The following is a 15,618-nucleotide window of genomic DNA, read 5'->3' as shown; positions in this document are numbered from 1 at the left end:
TGTAGGGGCACCTGGGTGGCTCAGTGGGTTAAAGCCTCTGCCTTCGGCTCAGGTCATGATCCCAGGGTCCTGGGATCGAGCCCCGCATCGGACTCTCTGTTCAGCGGGGAGCCTGCTTCCTCCTCTCTCTCTGCCTGCCTCTCTGCCTACTTGTGATCTCTTTCTGTAAAATAAAATAAATAAAATCTTTTAAAAAATACTTTGTAGACGTTATTATATTCCCTAATGGGTTTTTCCACATTGTAACCTACAGATTCTCAAGACCAAGATACTAAGACATTAATTTCCCTTTTGTTAGTTTCTGGGTGATACTACACTTTCTGATTAGACTTACTGAATTTATTTTTAAAAACTTGTCTGGGGGAGTTTTCAACCTTGGAAGTGTGAGTGAAACATAGATGCTCTCCCTCCCAGATTCCTACAGGGGTTGGGGGAGTGGGACAAACCCTGACTCACACCTCCAAGTTGGCCTGTCTGAACCTGGGCAGAGAGAGGGTAGCAGGTTTTGTCACCTTTCATGCCAGTGCTGGCACAGAGTGAGCCCTTTGAAATGAATATCTATTCTATTTCAGTGTGCAGTGTTCTGGCCGACTAAATGGGCTTGCCTTCTGCCGAGAGGCAGTCCTGGAGGACATAACTCAGGAGCGATCTCCCAGGAAGCTCTTCATCAGAACATCCCTTGTCCTTCTGTTTTTGTTTTTGCTTTTGTATTAAAAAGCTTTTGGGGGGCCGTCTGGGTGGCTCAGTGGGTTAACCCTCTGCCTTCGGCTTAGGTCATGATCTCAGGGTCCTGGGATCGAGCCCCCCATCAGGCTCTCTGCTCAGCAGGGAATCTGATTCCCTCGCTCTCTGCCTGCCTCTCTGCCTACTTGTGATCTCTATCAAATAAATAAATAAAATTTCAAAAAAAGGGTTTTTAAAGCTGTTTTTTTAAAGCTGTTTTTTGTTTCCCTCTCAGTGCCTGTTCTGTTATTTTGCAGCGACAACAATGAAACATGAACAGTTGATCATTCTTTTTGTCCTCTGTAAATGTGTCGTGTATTGGGATGTCACAAAGCCCCAGACACACCTCAGCATGTCCTGTGCTTTTGATGGTTACTTGCTACTCACCGAGTCACCGAAGGACCCACACTTGATTCTGCTTTCCCCCCAGATGATTCTCCCAAACAAGGTCCCTCTTCCCAACTTGCAGATTCACTTAAATGTGGCTTCTCAAATTCAGAAGGACCAAACTCAGGTTCTCCAGGGAAGTCGTACTGGTTTATACAGTGACTGGGCAGCCTCCCCAGGATGACTCCTCTCAAGAAGGAGGGAGAACGACAGACATGTTTCCACAGACATTTCTAAAACTATGGCAACTAAGTGAGTTTCACGGATAAAATTCTGGTATATTCCCAGTCAGCTCAAGTTATTTAAATTTTAGTTTTGTTCCCACATATAGGAACGCACACGCCAACTAGGATTACGTTAGCCGTGCATTTTCACTGGACAACTCTGGTGACAGCAGCCACGGACCAACAAACTTATTTTCTGAAGAGTGGAAAAGAAAAAAAGCAAAAAGCTCTCCATCCCTTTTCAGTGGTTATTTTATGCTGCTTAACACCCCAAAAGACAAGAATTGGCTAGACTTCCCAGCTTCTTTTTCTAGGAACAGGTAACTAACCATTCTCTTTCCCCTCCCCCCCAAGACCCAGCTATTTTGAAAAGCTAAAATTTCTCTTTCCAAAAGGAGGAAAAGGAACGAATTTCATTAATGAATTACTTACATGGAATGTGGCTTGTCTGGGGGCAATTGTATTTGTAAATAAATGGCTTCCTGTTTATTATACACGTTTTACCGAAAAACGGATTCTAATGCCTCTGAGCACTTAACACAGCAAATATTTCAACTTCTGGTTTGATCCCCCCCCTCTTTTTTTCCTATACACTAGAAAGAAATCGGGTAAAACAGTCATTTGGGTGTGGGGTGATGGGGGGGAGGTATAGTTATCCTTAAGCATCCAGACTGCCCTGGGGAAGTCACCTCTATAAGTTCTCGGGTTTGCCAAAGTGCGAGCGAGGGGGTTTGGCTCCCGGGGAATGATATTGGGACCCATTTGGAGAGTTTCACTTTTGCCCCTGATCTTTCTAAAGCGGGCCGCGGCCTCCTTTTAGCGCTTCAAAAGCCAAGCCGGCGCGCGCTGGTCCTGGCGGGCTGACTGGGCACCAACTCGCCGCCTGGCACCCCTGCCTTCCCCTGCGGTCCGCGCTCGCCCGCCGCCAGCTCGCCATCGCCGCGCAGGCCCGGGGCCCGGGGTCCCAGGCCCGGGCCGGGGTAGGGGCGCGGGGGGTGGTGACGGGGACGGGGCCGGGCACTCGCAGCCTGCTCCAGCGTTCTCCCGACGCTCGAGTTTTCCCCACACGCGGGAAGCCGAGGCGCGGGCCGAGTGCCCATAGTTCCCCAAGCACTCCACTGCCGAATGCGGCGCGCAGGGCCTGGAGGCCCGAAACTTCACAAAGCCGCCAGCGTCCTCCTGGCCCTGCCCCCGCTCCACAGCTCGGGCTTCCAAGGTCTCCGCGCATTCCCAAACAATGCGACCTACCCGCGCACGAGGCCAGTCCTCTCTGACCCCTACTCGCTCCCCCCACCCAAACCTCTCCACATTCGGACTGTATGTAGCAAAGGGTTAGAACCTCATTTCTGAGCCAGCGCGTCCCCTTCCGGGCACGGCACCCTTCGGGTAGAGACACAAAGTGCCCCCCCCCAACCGTCTGTAAATCCCAGGCTCTGGGCTGGGCCAGAGTCTTTGAAGACCCAGGGGGTCCAGCTCCGTCTGTACTTTTCCTCCAGGGCTCCGGGCCCTGGGGCAGCAGGGAGGTGGATCTCCGGGAGAGCCCGGGTCAGCAGGCCCTGAACTCAGCCCCTCTGAACTCTGCGGTCCTCCGAGGGGGAGGCGGCAACTGAATTCCGGGAGAGGAGGCTGGACCCCAGCACGGAAAATCCGCAAACGTGGAACGGACGTCGACAGGCATTTCTACCTTGAATTCCCCTATGCGTTCCAAAAAAGTGTTCTCCAGGACCTCTGGAACCTGAGCCGACCGACCTTCCAAGGAAACTTTCCCAAGTTTTCATTTCTCTCTCCTCGATTTCTTAGGTTTTCTCCAGCGACCGGCCTTGTCAATTGCTCCACCAACTGCCCTTTAGTCTCTAGGGCTCCCAAGGCCTGAGTATTTCCAGAATTATGACAATAATTGTTATTATCAGGCTGGGGAGCGAGCGCAGCATCAGAGGACAGGGAACTGAGGGGGAGAGCAGAGATGCTGATGAAAAGGGATATTTCAACCTGTGTTTCAAAAAAGTTTCAGTTGACAATTATCAGTAACCCCGATAGACAACTCCATTAAAGAAAAAAATTTACTACTGCTCTTGAAAAGCCGTTATTTTTTACATCGCTTTTAGGAAGATAGATGAACAAAACATCGCGTTTCAAGCCATTTTGATCTGTAATTAAATGGCAGGATCGGTTTGTATTCTCCTACGGCTTTTACAGAAGTTGCAGTGATCCAAAGTCGGGTTGCTGTGTCAGAGTGGCATTTTATTAATGAGAATACAAAAAGCTTGCATATTCTTAGCCCTGCTTGAATTTAGTTGCTAAGCAACCGGTGTATGGTAATTCATCCGCGAAATTTAAATCTTTGAGAAAGGATCGTGCGTTTTGCTGAATGGTCGCCACGAGGAAAACAACTTGTGGGACTGGCAGCAGCTGTTACGGCCGGGCCGCCGGCCGGGCCAGGCCGAGCAGGGATCGGGCCACCCCACGGAGATCGCCACCGCCCCACCTCGGCGCCCCGCCCGCCCGGGGTCCCAGAGAGAAGCGGGGTTTCTCCCGAACGCTGCCCCGGCGCTGCCCTCCTCCGCTCCTCGGGTCCCCATTTCCACTTGAGGCAGGCCCTGCACCTGAGCAAGCCATCTTCCTCCCTAGGGCTTGAGAGTCCAGGCCGCGAATTTCCGCAGCCTCCTCCCCTCCCCAGCACCCACAGGCACGCGGCGCGAAGGCGCCCGCGCGCGCGTACACACACACACACACACACACACACACACACACACACACACACACACATCAGCGCGCGCGCACACCGTGCGGCCTCGAGAATGCCAGTTGCCCTCTTCCCAGACCCCTCTGAGGTCATTTCCAGAGCCATCTCTTCCTTGAGGAAGATCCGACTCAAGACTCATAAAGAACGCAGCCCACAGCCCTCCAGAAGGCCAGGCGGCCGCCGCTGGCCGGCAGTGACATCATAGGCTCCTGCTCGCCACGCTCGCGCCCACATTTTAGGATACAGGAACAAACACGGATGTGAAATCAAGAATGAAAGAGAGAGTAATCTAATTAATAGGCCATGAGCCAGGCTAACAAAATCAAAGAATCTGATTACACAAGCACCCCTCTTGCTGTCTCCGCTCTTCCACCCCCACCCAGGTCTTCCAGCCTCCGCACTGTTTCCTTTCCTAGACTGGAAAGTTCAGGCAAACCCAGAGCCCTCCGATTTCCTTGTTGAAATCAAGATCAAGCCCACGGTGGGGCTCCAGCAGCCGGGAGGTCACGTGGGTGACCTTCAGGCCCTCGGAAGAGCCGCCTTGAGGAACTGAGATGACCAAGTGACCTACAAAACCCCGAGAGCTGGAGAAGTGGCCCCCACATTTGTGACGCGCCTCACTCTTCCCAACATCAGCAACAGCAACACCTGTACTGATTGCTCATGCTGTCAGAAACAGGACTAGCAGAGAGAGGTTCTTCACTCAGCCGGTTCAGGAAGAGCTATTTTTGGAAAACAAACATAACACAACTCTTTCTTTCCAATCACCTTGCTTCTGAGTCACTGATAGCCTCCAAGTCTTAACTCTCAACACCTTTCCCCCAGCACAGATGTCTGAGCACAGCCAGGTATGGGGTTTTTATCACTGATACATAGCATCTCTCCTAATCAGTCCAGTCAGCCACGTGCATTTCATGAAAGAAGAGAATTCTTTCATTGCTATCCTTCTGCCTTGAAAAAAACCAGGTCCACCTCCTAAATAATTAATTTCAAGTCTGCATCCAGTGCCAATACTTGTTGCATCCATTTTAGAGTTTGATTAATTACCCTGGAACTTGGGCAAACTAAACTCCATGTGGAGAGAATGTTTCTTCCTTCAATTTAGTTCTGAAAGCTACAAGTTATTGATGGCTCTTACTCTATTTACATACAAATTGGTGCAAATATGCCCATATCTTAAAATGCATTTTGTATAAATATATAAAAGTGTCATTTTTGATTTAGCTTGAAGAGGTTGATCATTTATTACAAAAATAAACGAATAAATACAACAATATATTGTTGCTTCCAACAGGATAAATACTTTACAAATATATAATTTAAAAAACAAATTTAATTGTTAAAATTATTTAAAATATTACACTTATCGATAAAACTATCAATAGTATATACTGCATTTAATATTAGAACCAATTATTCTCTGAATGTTGAAAACCATTCATACAAAACAGATTATGAGCATGGTAATAAGCAAACACTGGAGGCTACAGGGAAGCAGAGGGAATCTCTAAGATCAATAATGAACAGTTCTATTTTGGAACAAAGAAGTAGTCCTTGGCTAAGTACTTAAAAAAAAAAAAAAGGCAGAGCAACAACAGCAAAGTGACTATTTTAAATACACCTTGAATGATTTATCGCCCAGACTTGCAGGAAGATGGTTGGGTGAATGAGGTGACAGGGGCTTGGACAACTGATCAGGAACCACAGGACACTGCAAACTATAAATGGGCCTAGCTCAGGATTAGCCAGATTGATGGAACAGAACTTTGTCACTTTCCTTTGGGTTGGAAGGGGAGGAGGGGGTGGATTGAAATGGAGGAAACAAATGGGCACTTTACGAAGCACAAGACACTTGCGCTGCAAAGGAACACAATGACCAAATTCATTAAAAAGATCTGGTGATATATAACAATATTTTCATTATTTACATGTGTAACAATATAAGCCTTAGCACAAAACCTCTCAGTTATAGCTGCCCTCTTTTGTTTTTCAGCCATGAATTTCATTTTGTAAATACATTCAAAGGGTTGATTTTAAAAAAAAATATGGAGTGCAAGCATGAGCTCACTTTTAAAAACGCAAAATGATGAAATAAAATGGGCTTTCTTTCCCATCTTCTCCAATCAAAAGTTCCTCTGCTACCTCTAAATCTGGGCTCCTTCCAAAGTAATCAGCAAAGGTTGCTTTTTAATAGAAAACAGTGTGAAATCTAATGTTAGTTCTTTGTTGTCAGCCAAATCGAGTAAGCAAATACCTCCTAAAATTTTAAATGGACCCATTCTCAGTCTAATCAACCACTACCATTCCTGTAGAGAAAATAGGGTTTCATCTCACGTGCCAGTAGTAGCCACCATATAAAAACCACCACACCCAGTCCTCAGCTTTCTCACGAGGCCTGCTTTGCTTGCCCCAGTAGCCCCTCAAAAAAAATGATGAAGTTTGTTCCCACCCCCGACCCCCACTCCAGGTTGTAAATTTGCCGGGCTGAGAGATTACAATAACAAGAGAAATAGGAAACAAGAAGGCGAAGAAAAGTAAATTGTTGTTTCTTGTTTTCAATTTTTTCCCTTCTCTCTGTTTAATAAATATGGCCTTTTTCAGATTTCACAAATCAAAATGATTGTGATTTTTAGTACGATTTGGTGTTTAAAATAATGCAACCCAATACACGGCCATCTGGCTGGGCTTGATTTATGAAAGTGACACAGGGTCTGTCTGGAAGAAATGACTGTTCCTTGTTGCTCTCACAGTTTTCCGGGTTTTTTTTTTAACCCCTGCATCGATATCAGAGGAAGAGAGAGGAAGATGAGAGAAGGTAGAAAGTGAGTGACAGCTAAATGAGATTAAGAGGAAATTAATCCATAAAATCATTGCTTTATCACTCCCAAATACTTTTTCAAAGTACAATACAAAGGGACTCAACTGAGCAGAGTCTTTTGCATCTGTAGTACTCACAACCTGAGGCATTATACTTTCATTTTCCCACATTGTAAATATTGATACATTAACTTGATAAATGTGACCGCTCTGCAGGGTGTGGCTAAAGAGTGATCAAAAAAAGCTCAGAGCCCAGGACCAGTAAAGAAGATACAGAATCATACTGGGGAAAGACCAGAACACAGAAATATGGCATCTTAAGTCTGAGCTGGTGATCAGACTGAGGGTAATGCAGTGTGGCCCATAATCAGGATATTAGAACTACATTCTTCCAATACAAGAAAAATAAACAAAACAAAACAAAACAAAAACCCCAAAACAGCTTAATAATTTAAACTGAATTGCATATAGTTATTAATGGGAAGTAATTAATATAAAAATATTTTATAGACTTGTAAGCTATTCTTTACAAGTATTAGTCTTCAGAAAAAGAGGAAAGACACTTAGTATGTTTGGGGGGACGGGAGGGGAAAGAGAGGCTAAACTTGGGTTGGGGGAGCTCTGTATTAACCATTAATAACCAGTTGGCACATTATTACTGGTGCTGTAGTCCAGTCTTCTGGTAAAGATGATAAAAAGACACAGGTATCTCCAAGAAAAGGACTAGTCTTTAGACAATCTCACCTGAAAACACTAAAAACACCCACTGAAACCAAGGGAGAGAAAAATGTTGTGAGATTTATGGATTAACGAGGAGTGACAACTATGTTAAAGTACTAGCAGTTTCTGTCATGTCTGTCCTTTACTCTTTATTTCCAAATATACCTTAGGTGGAGCAGGGTCTGCTTCCTCAGTGCTATCACTTAAGGACTTGCATTAGTAAAAAAATATCTTCTAAAGAACTCTTTTCTTCCCACATAGCGTTTACGCATCAGACACAGACTAGTTCATTCTAACAAATTTATTTTCTCGATCAGCTCTTACGGAATCACTACTCAAATTAAATTACAATCAAATGATCACATCAAAAGATACCCTTACTACCTAGCAACTGTCCATATTTTCATTTCATTTTGATTTGTGCTCGTCTGAAAAAAACACGTAATACAAGATCTGGGGAAAAATAAATTACCGTTTTGCAGCAGTTCATAAGTATTCTGAATAAAATATTAAAAGAAGTCATTTAATGAAAATATAAAGCAAATATTTTTAGATCAACAACGGATCTAACAATTCTATATTGCCGTCTTTTGAAAAGTCTGTTTATTAAAACCTACCAAAAACACTGCTTGGAAATGGCAGTATTATGTAATCACAACCTCAGCACCCATTCAATCAAAGTTGGCAACGGATTGAGGAGAGAAGTCCAGAGAAGTGCGTCGGCTGGTGCTCAGTCCTTCTAAATCTCTTTATCTGAGTCAGTCCAGAAATAAAAAATAAAAAATATTAATAAAAAAAATATTAGCGGTGGAATCTTTAGGCCTCATCCACCCGAGTGACCGCCGTTAAAGCCGGGGTTGGTGGCGGGGCCTCGCTCCGCGCCCAGTCCGCGCCCGCCCTGCCCAGGACTCGGCCGGGCCTCTCCCACTCCTCGGAGGACATCCCCTTCTCCCTCGCCCATCCCTCTGCTCTTTCATAATGATTTATTTCCAAGGTTACTTTGAGGATACTTTTTCTTTTGGCTTTGCTATTCAGTCTGTTAATTTCAGAAGCTGTGAATATTTCATTTTTTTTTCTTCCCGAAGACTGTTCTTTGTTTTCTCCTTCCCATTTCATAGTCAATTTGTCCCCAAATGACTTTAACATGGCCAAGAAACACAGGGCCCCCAAGCACAGAGTCATCCCCTGATTAAACCCGGTGCCTCAGCTTTTTTTCAGGTCGTTCCCAGGAAAGAGTTTCGATAGATCACTTTAGGCAGCCCTTTGGAGGGGAGAGTGAGTGAAAAGGAGAGAGGGGTGCTTTTTTTTTTTTTTTTTTAAGAGGAGAGGACGAGGCAGGTGCTAGGTGCTGGTCCACCGTTGCCGTGTAGGACTTTCTAGGGTGGATAAAACCTCAGGAGTGCAGTTTTGGTGAGCAAGGCATCTTCACCCTTCTTTAAAAAGAAAAAGAAAAACAAAAAGGAAACACCACCACAGTATAAACGAGATCTCATGATCGCCTCCTTTTTCTCTTCCGGTTTTGTTTGTTATATATATGTATATAAAACAGTCTCGGTATTTATTACGCTTTTTGTTTTGTTGTGCCCCTCCTTCCCTGGACTTCAGAAACGTCTCCTTGGTCTGTCTCTCTCTCGCTCTTTTGCCTCCAAGGGCCGGCATGTTTGTCTTTGGGCGGAGGAGAGGGCGGCGGACCGGCCCGGGCCCGGTGCTGCCCCAGTGCGGGTTGGCGCTGCGGCGGCGGCGGCGGCGGCGGCAGCGGCGGCGGTGGCGGCGGCGGGAATTGGTGGCGGTGCTGACAGCGGCTGCGGAGGCGGCGGCGACGGCGGCAGCCCTCTTTGCGCTGCGCCCCTGGCCTTCACTGCACGCTCGTCTGCAGTCCGTGGTGCGGCGGCGGCGTGTCGGCGCTCACGGTGCCCACCTGCGAGTAGACGTCGTCCGGCGTCTGCTGTTGGATCCCGGGTGGCGTCATGCGCTTCTCCTTTTGGCGCCGGTTGCAGAACCAGACCCGCACCACCTCTTTCTCGAGCTGCAGGCTGTCGGCCAGGTTGGTGATCTCCTGCGCGGAGGGCTTGGGGCACTTGAGGAAGTGGCTCTCGAGCGCACCCTTGACGCTCACCTCAATGGAGGTCCGCTTCTTGCGCTTGCGGCCCTGCGCCGCGATCTTGTCGATGCTCGTGGGGCTGCCGGTGCTCGAGTCCGCCTCCTCTAGCCACTTGTTCAGCAGCGGCTTGAGCTTGCACATGTTCTTGAAGCTCAGCTGCAGGGCCTCGAAGCGGCAGATGGTGGTCTGCGAGAACACGTTGCCATACAGCGTGCCCAGCGCCAGCCCCACGTCGGCCTGCGTGAAGCCGAGTTTGATGCGTCGCTGCTTAAACTGCTTGGCGAACTGCTCCAGGTCGTCCGAGGTCGGCGTGTCCTCGTCCGAGTGCGGGTCGTGGCTGTTGAGTCCGGGCCCCGCGCCGCCGCCGCCATGGTGCGGAGGCCCCTGCGCGTGGTGCGGGTGAGGCGGGTGAGGGTGCGCGTGGTGGTGGTGGTGGTGGTGGTGCTCGGCCAGCTCGGGTGTGTCCCCGCGCACCAGCCCCGGGTGCACCAGGCTCTGGGCGCCGCCACCCGCGCCGCCGCCGCCGCCGCCTGGACCCGGGGGCGCGCTCAGCATGCCGTTCACCGTGAAGCCCCCGGGCTGCGAGTAGAGCAGACTCTGAGGCGGCGGCTGCTGGCCTCCGGCCATGGACGGGAGGTGTGCGGCGGCAGCGGCGGCGGCGGCTGCAGCGGCTGCGGCGGCGGCGGCCCCCCAGCCCCCCGGGTGGCCCTGGTGCGGGGGCGGCGGCGGGGGCCCGAGGTGCGGCGGCCCGCGGTGGTGCAGCGCGGTGCCCGCGTGCAGGTCGTCGCGTCCGGAGCCGCCCTTCACGTCGGGGCCCTGCGGCGGCGGCGGCGGCGGCGGCTGCGGCGGCTGTTGGGGGCTGCCGGCCATGCCCACGGCGCTGCCGGACCACGGCGAGCTCGCCTCCACGGCGGCAGCGGCGGCGGCGGCGGCGGCGGCGGCGGCGTGGGGCAGGGCTGTGACCCACTGGTGCGCGTGGCTTAGCATATGGCCGCCGTTGCTGGCGGCCATGGCCCCCTGCATGAAGTCGCTCTGGACCATCTTGACGGAGGACGGGTCCCCTCGGTAGGCGCCCGAGGTCACGGCGGCGCTACCGGGCTGCATGCCGCCCGCGCCGCCTCCCGCGCCGCCGCCGCCGCCCCCGCCGCCGCCACCCCCGCCGCCGCCGGCTCCCGCCGCGTCCGAGTGTACAATGGAGCCGGCCGCCAGCAGGCTGTTCCCCGGCAGGTAGGGGTTAGAAGCCGCCGTGGCCATGCCGCTCCGCTCCCGCCACCCCACCGCCGCCACCACCGCCGCCGCCGCCGCAGCAGCAGCCGCGGCCGCCGCCGCCGCCGCCGCCGCGCCCCCCCGCCTCCCGCCTCCTCCCCCTCCTCCTCCCCCGCCCCCGCCCGGGGCCCGGGCCGGCCCCGCCGCCTTCGCCGCCGCCTCCTCCTCCGCCGCCTCCGCCCCCGCCGCCGCCGCCGCCGCCGCGGCCCCCGGCTGCAGCTGCAAGGCCGCTCGGCAGGGCGCGGGGGTCGCCGGCCGGCCTTGGTCAGCAGCAGCAGCAGCAGCAGCAGCAGGAGCAGCGCTCTGGGAAGGGGGGCTCGCTTCTCGGGGCGCGCTCCGTGGCCGCCCCCTTCAGGGGGGGTCGTGGCCGCCCCCCAGCCCCGGCGCGTTCCGCTCGCTCCAGCGGGGCTCACCGGGCGGGGCGCTGGCCTGCGCTCCGGGCTCTTTGGCGGGGCGCGCCGGCTCCGGCTCCTCCTGCTGTCCTCAGGCGAGTGAGGACTCTGCCTGGGCGCGGGGCTCAGTCCACCTGCTAAGTGAAGATTTCACGGGAGACAACAAAGAAAGCAGCCGTTCCTTTCTTCCTTAACCAAATTATGGATGGCCAGCAACCGGACTGCTCCTTCCCCTCGCCCGCTCTCTTCTCTCCTCCTCAGGAACACATTTCACTCGGTTTCCTTTCGAGTAGTAAAACTTTTTTTTTCGTCCTTGAAGGCGTGGTGATGCTGGCTGCTCGCGTGTGCGGAGAGGAGAGGCTGGCTCCTGCTCTCCTCCTCTGGTCCTTTCGTTTCAAGTTTTGTTCTGTCCTAGGAAAACTTCTTGCGATGGTGCATTTCTCTGAAGTTGCTATTGCCGGAGCTCTTGGTTGCCTCTGAAACAAGAGTCCTTTTTCATTCTCCTCGCAACAGTCACAGTCTGATGCGACATCTTTCCTTTTGGGCAGAAATTAGGAAACAAATATAACAAGGAAAAAATTGAACAGTAGAAAAATGAGGTCGAATGGCTCTGTTACCTTGTTGCTGACGGTTGGGGCTGGTGTTTTATTTTTTTCCCAGCAGTTGTCTGGAGGAGGAGGAGGAAGAAGAGTGCATTGGTGGAGGTGGAGGTGTGTGTGTGCATATAGGGGATCCTTGATACACAACCAACTCCAGTGGGCACGTTGCACGGCTCGTAGAGTGCACCGACGGCGCTGGCGCTGGCCGAGCCGAAGAGGAGTTGCAGCGGGAGCTCACTCTGCGCCCTCGTTCGCGCTCTCTCTCCCTCTCTCACTTTCCCTCTCCCTCCCTCTCTCTCTCTCTCACTCCCTCTCCCTCTCTCGCCCGCCCGCTCTCGCTAGGATCTGACAGTTCGCTCTCTGTCCCTCCCTCTCAGAGCAGGGACTGTCGAATGTTTACCCTCCGCCGCGAGCGCGCACCCACCACCACACTTTCCCAAATACAAGGAAGTCGAGCACCAGGGCCCCCGCTGATTGGCTACCCGCTGGGTGATTGGCAGGCCCAGAATGACTGGCTCAGGACGCGCGGCCCCCCTTCCGGCCGTTCCGATTGGTTGCTTTTTAATTTAGGCAGAGCGTCGTAGAAGCTGGAAATCTGTCGTCCCCCCAACCCCCCCCCCCCCCGCCCAGCCTCCCTCCCCCTGGCCACTTTCTCCTCTCCGCCCCTCCCCCTCCACCCCCTCCGCCACATCTTAACTCTTAGTGTCCGGCCGAGAGGTTGGCGTTCTCTCCGCGGCTCGGGGCGTTCGCTACCAGTCTGGGAAGGGGGATGAAAGAGGAGAGAAAAGGGAGGGAGGGATGGGAGAAAGGAGGTGGCGGGGAGGTGGTGGGGGGGAGAGTTAGAATCAGAAGGAAAATGAAGAGGGGGAAAAATCATGAAAAATAGCAACCTACCCACTTCACCTAGTACTGCGTTGTGTAGCCGCCCTCCCCGCCCCCACCCCCATCCCAGAGATTTGTAAAGCGCGCGGCATGGATGCACCATTCACGCTAATACCTATAGGCAGATGTATCCCCAGTGGTTTCAAAGTTTCCTTTTTCCTTCACCAGCCGGCCCCCATCTCTGTCTCGGCGGGGGTGGAAAGAGAGAGCTCGCATCGCCAAGGGCTCGGGTCGTGGCCACGCTCCTTGGAAATCCGCCACCGCAACTTTCCGCAGCCGCTTTGCGCCGGCGGCGTCCCCCTTTGTTTAAGTTCTCGGATGCCATCATCTGGGAAACCTGCAGCCCAGGACCAGCGCGGTGCCCGCGCGTGCGAGACGGACCGCTCGCTGCCGCGGCTCGCTCTCTCCCCCACCCCCTCTCTGCCTCTGCGCTCTCCCTCCCTTCTTCCCTCCCCCCTCCTCTGGGATTCAAGCAAGTAGCGAGCGTGTCCTTGTGTGTTTGGAGGGTGCCGGTCAGCAGAGCCCTGCGATGTATTTGAAAAGCAATCAGCTCGACCTTTCCCCATAGATCCATCGTAAGTGTATTCCACCCCAAAGGCTCCGGGGATTCCCACTGCAGCGGGAGCCGGCCTAAAGAACCAGGATCCACTAGCCGCGCCCTCCACCGCTTACATTGTGCGTGTGTGTGCATATGTATATATATATATATATATATATATATATATATATATATATATATATATATATATTTGTGTGTGTGTGTGTGTGTGTGTGTGTGTGTGTGTATTTCCCCCTCTATGGTTATTAGTGGTGTTTTGCTTGCTCGCTATTCTTAGACACAGTGGTGCTTTTTCTTTCTTTTCTGTTTCAGATGGGTTTACGTAGTGAATGGGCTGGCGGCGACGAACGCTTTCTCAACCCCAGCCCGGCTGAAAGAGTTAAGGGGGACGGGAGGGGGCGCGCGCAGGGTAGGCGGGAGAAGCGGGGGTGGGGGGACGCGGCCAAGCGGAAACGCTGCACAGAGGAACCTCAGCGAACCAAGAAAAAAGAGAAAGTGGCAACGAAAACAAGGGCAAATTGAACCCTCCTCGGGGATTTCCAATGAACTAACCCAACTCGGACATTCAATAAATACATCGTTCCTAATGAGTGTGCGCGGGCGTGCACCCCGCACCCCTGGCTGCGGGTGCGCCAGCCCTGCGTCCGCCGCCCCCAGCCCGCTCCTCCAGCCGGCAGTCCTGAGCTCCAGCGGCGCCCGCCGCCGAGCGGCGGCCCTGGAGGTAGTCGCGGAGCCGCCGGTGTGCTCCGATTAATCTGTGAACCCGGCTGCCCTCTCCCGAGGAATCATTCCTCTGGCTGAACGCAGTTAGGTGAACTCAGTTAAAGCCAGAGCTCTCCAGCCCAGCCGCAAGCTACGCCTTTGCATGATCTCGAGATTAACTGTAGACGCGTAGGATTTGTTTAAGATCTCGTCCAGCTCCTGCTTGCCGGGTGAGAGAGACCGTCGTAGGTAGGTTTTTAGCAAAACCATTACTGCTAAGGTACAGCTCTGAAAGGCAGCGGTAACCAAACCCCAAACAGAACGGATTTTTCCCCCCTCTACGTCCCCCTAAGATTCCTTTAAAAAAAATATTTATGTATGTGTATATGTATATATAAAAGATGGAACACAGATTTCATTGAATAAATCTGAGATCTCCAGGTGCAGACGTTTGAATAGTCGGTGCCAGCACCCGTGTTTTCCTTTCCTGCCGATTTTGCTTGGATCCGGCTCAAAAACCGAGAGAGTCTCGTGGTTTTGTTTACACTGAATGGGGAGGATAGGAACAGAGCCATGGGGCCGCCTTTCATTAATATACAGTGAGGATTTTGTCTAAATTACTGCTATGAATTTCACAGTACACGCTTTCAAAAGCAGTCTCAGGTGGCCTGATGAAACGTGATAGCGCCTCTGCAAACAGATCCACTTTCTTTCTTTTCAAGGAGGGTGTGTGTGCATATGGGAAGCCCCCCAAAACGCTGTGCTCCTCGATAACAGAAATACACTTCTGTTCCGAGGTCTGTCCCTTTCGTCCTCCCCCCTTTCCGCGCGTACTTAGTTTTCGAGTCGCTCCCCAGCCTCCCCCCCCCACCCAGCCCCACCCCATCCGCCCCCTCCCTTTGCCGAGTGTGATTGTTTTGTCTGGAAAAAAAAAATCCAAAGTATATAACAAGGGGAGAACAGTTAGTGCTGATTTTCATTTGCATACATTTTCATATATTTTGGTGAAAATAATAGACTGGTGGAGAGCCTGGTTTAGAAGAGTCAGTGTAAAGGGAAGACTAAGGATGCATCGGTTCTGGGGAGTTGAGAATATGCCTCCCCCCCCCCAGGCACCTTTAAAAAATAATAAAACATCTTCTTTTATTTTAAAATCTAACCCTGGAAGTTTGTTCGGTAAGTCCTTTTCATTTTCGTTACCTGCTTTCTCTCTTTCTCCCCCCTTTTCCGGTTTGTTTATGCTCTTGTAGGTTTGGGAGCTTATTTTCATGGCTTGGGACAAGAGAGGGTTCACAGAGCAACTGTTTTGAAGGAAGGAAGGGAAAGTGTGCTGGGGGAGAGTAAAAAAAGTCAACCCTGCTAAAATATTACATAAAAAGATGGGACTCATTCCAAAGCTCCCCCATAGTGAGGCACTGCACTTTGGGGGGGGTGGGGGAGGAGAGTGCTATTAATTTTAATTGTTGGTTGTGAGGGAGAGCCCTAGAAAAAAATGATTATAAA

At 51.8% G+C, this 15,618-nt stretch overlaps 1 protein-coding gene and 1 long non-coding RNA gene across 2 annotated transcripts; both read right to left on the bottom strand.

Moving 5' to 3' along the window:
* Positions 1 to 7,900: 7,900 nt before the first annotated feature.
* On the bottom strand, positions 7,901 to 11,047 carry POU3F3 (POU class 3 homeobox 3). Its single transcript, XM_047746831.1, has one exon. It carries the CDS (start codon positions 10,967 to 10,969, stop codon positions 9,470 to 9,472), a length of 1,500 nt encoding a protein of 499 aa, XP_047602787.1. The 5' UTR covers positions 10,970 to 11,047; the 3' UTR covers positions 7,901 to 9,469.
* An 83-nt stretch (positions 11,048 to 11,130) lies between these two features.
* LOC125108958 (uncharacterized) lies at positions 11,131 to 13,257 on the bottom strand. The gene is made up of 3 exons (XR_007130059.1): positions 12,970 to 13,257; positions 12,670 to 12,729; positions 11,131 to 12,040 (listed from the first exon to the last, which is right to left on the bottom strand). It is a non-coding gene; the product is annotated as an uncharacterized LOC125108958 (long non-coding RNA).
* Positions 13,258 to 15,618: the final 2,361 nt, after the last annotated feature.

This window comes from Lutra lutra, chromosome 9 (assembly GCF_902655055.1).
Source record: "Lutra lutra chromosome 9, mLutLut1.2, whole genome shotgun sequence".
Classification (NCBI taxonomy): domain Eukaryota; kingdom Metazoa; phylum Chordata; class Mammalia; order Carnivora; family Mustelidae; genus Lutra; species Lutra lutra.
The sequence above is the reverse complement of the archived record's forward strand: the minus strand, read 5'-3'. Positions and strand labels throughout refer to the sequence as shown.

What these genes read in the sequence shown, in the direction of transcription:
- POU3F3 (XM_047746831.1), bottom strand. Translation starts at nt 10,969, where the DNA reads ATGGCCACGGCGGCTTCTAACCCCTACCTGCCGGGGAACAGCCTGCTG.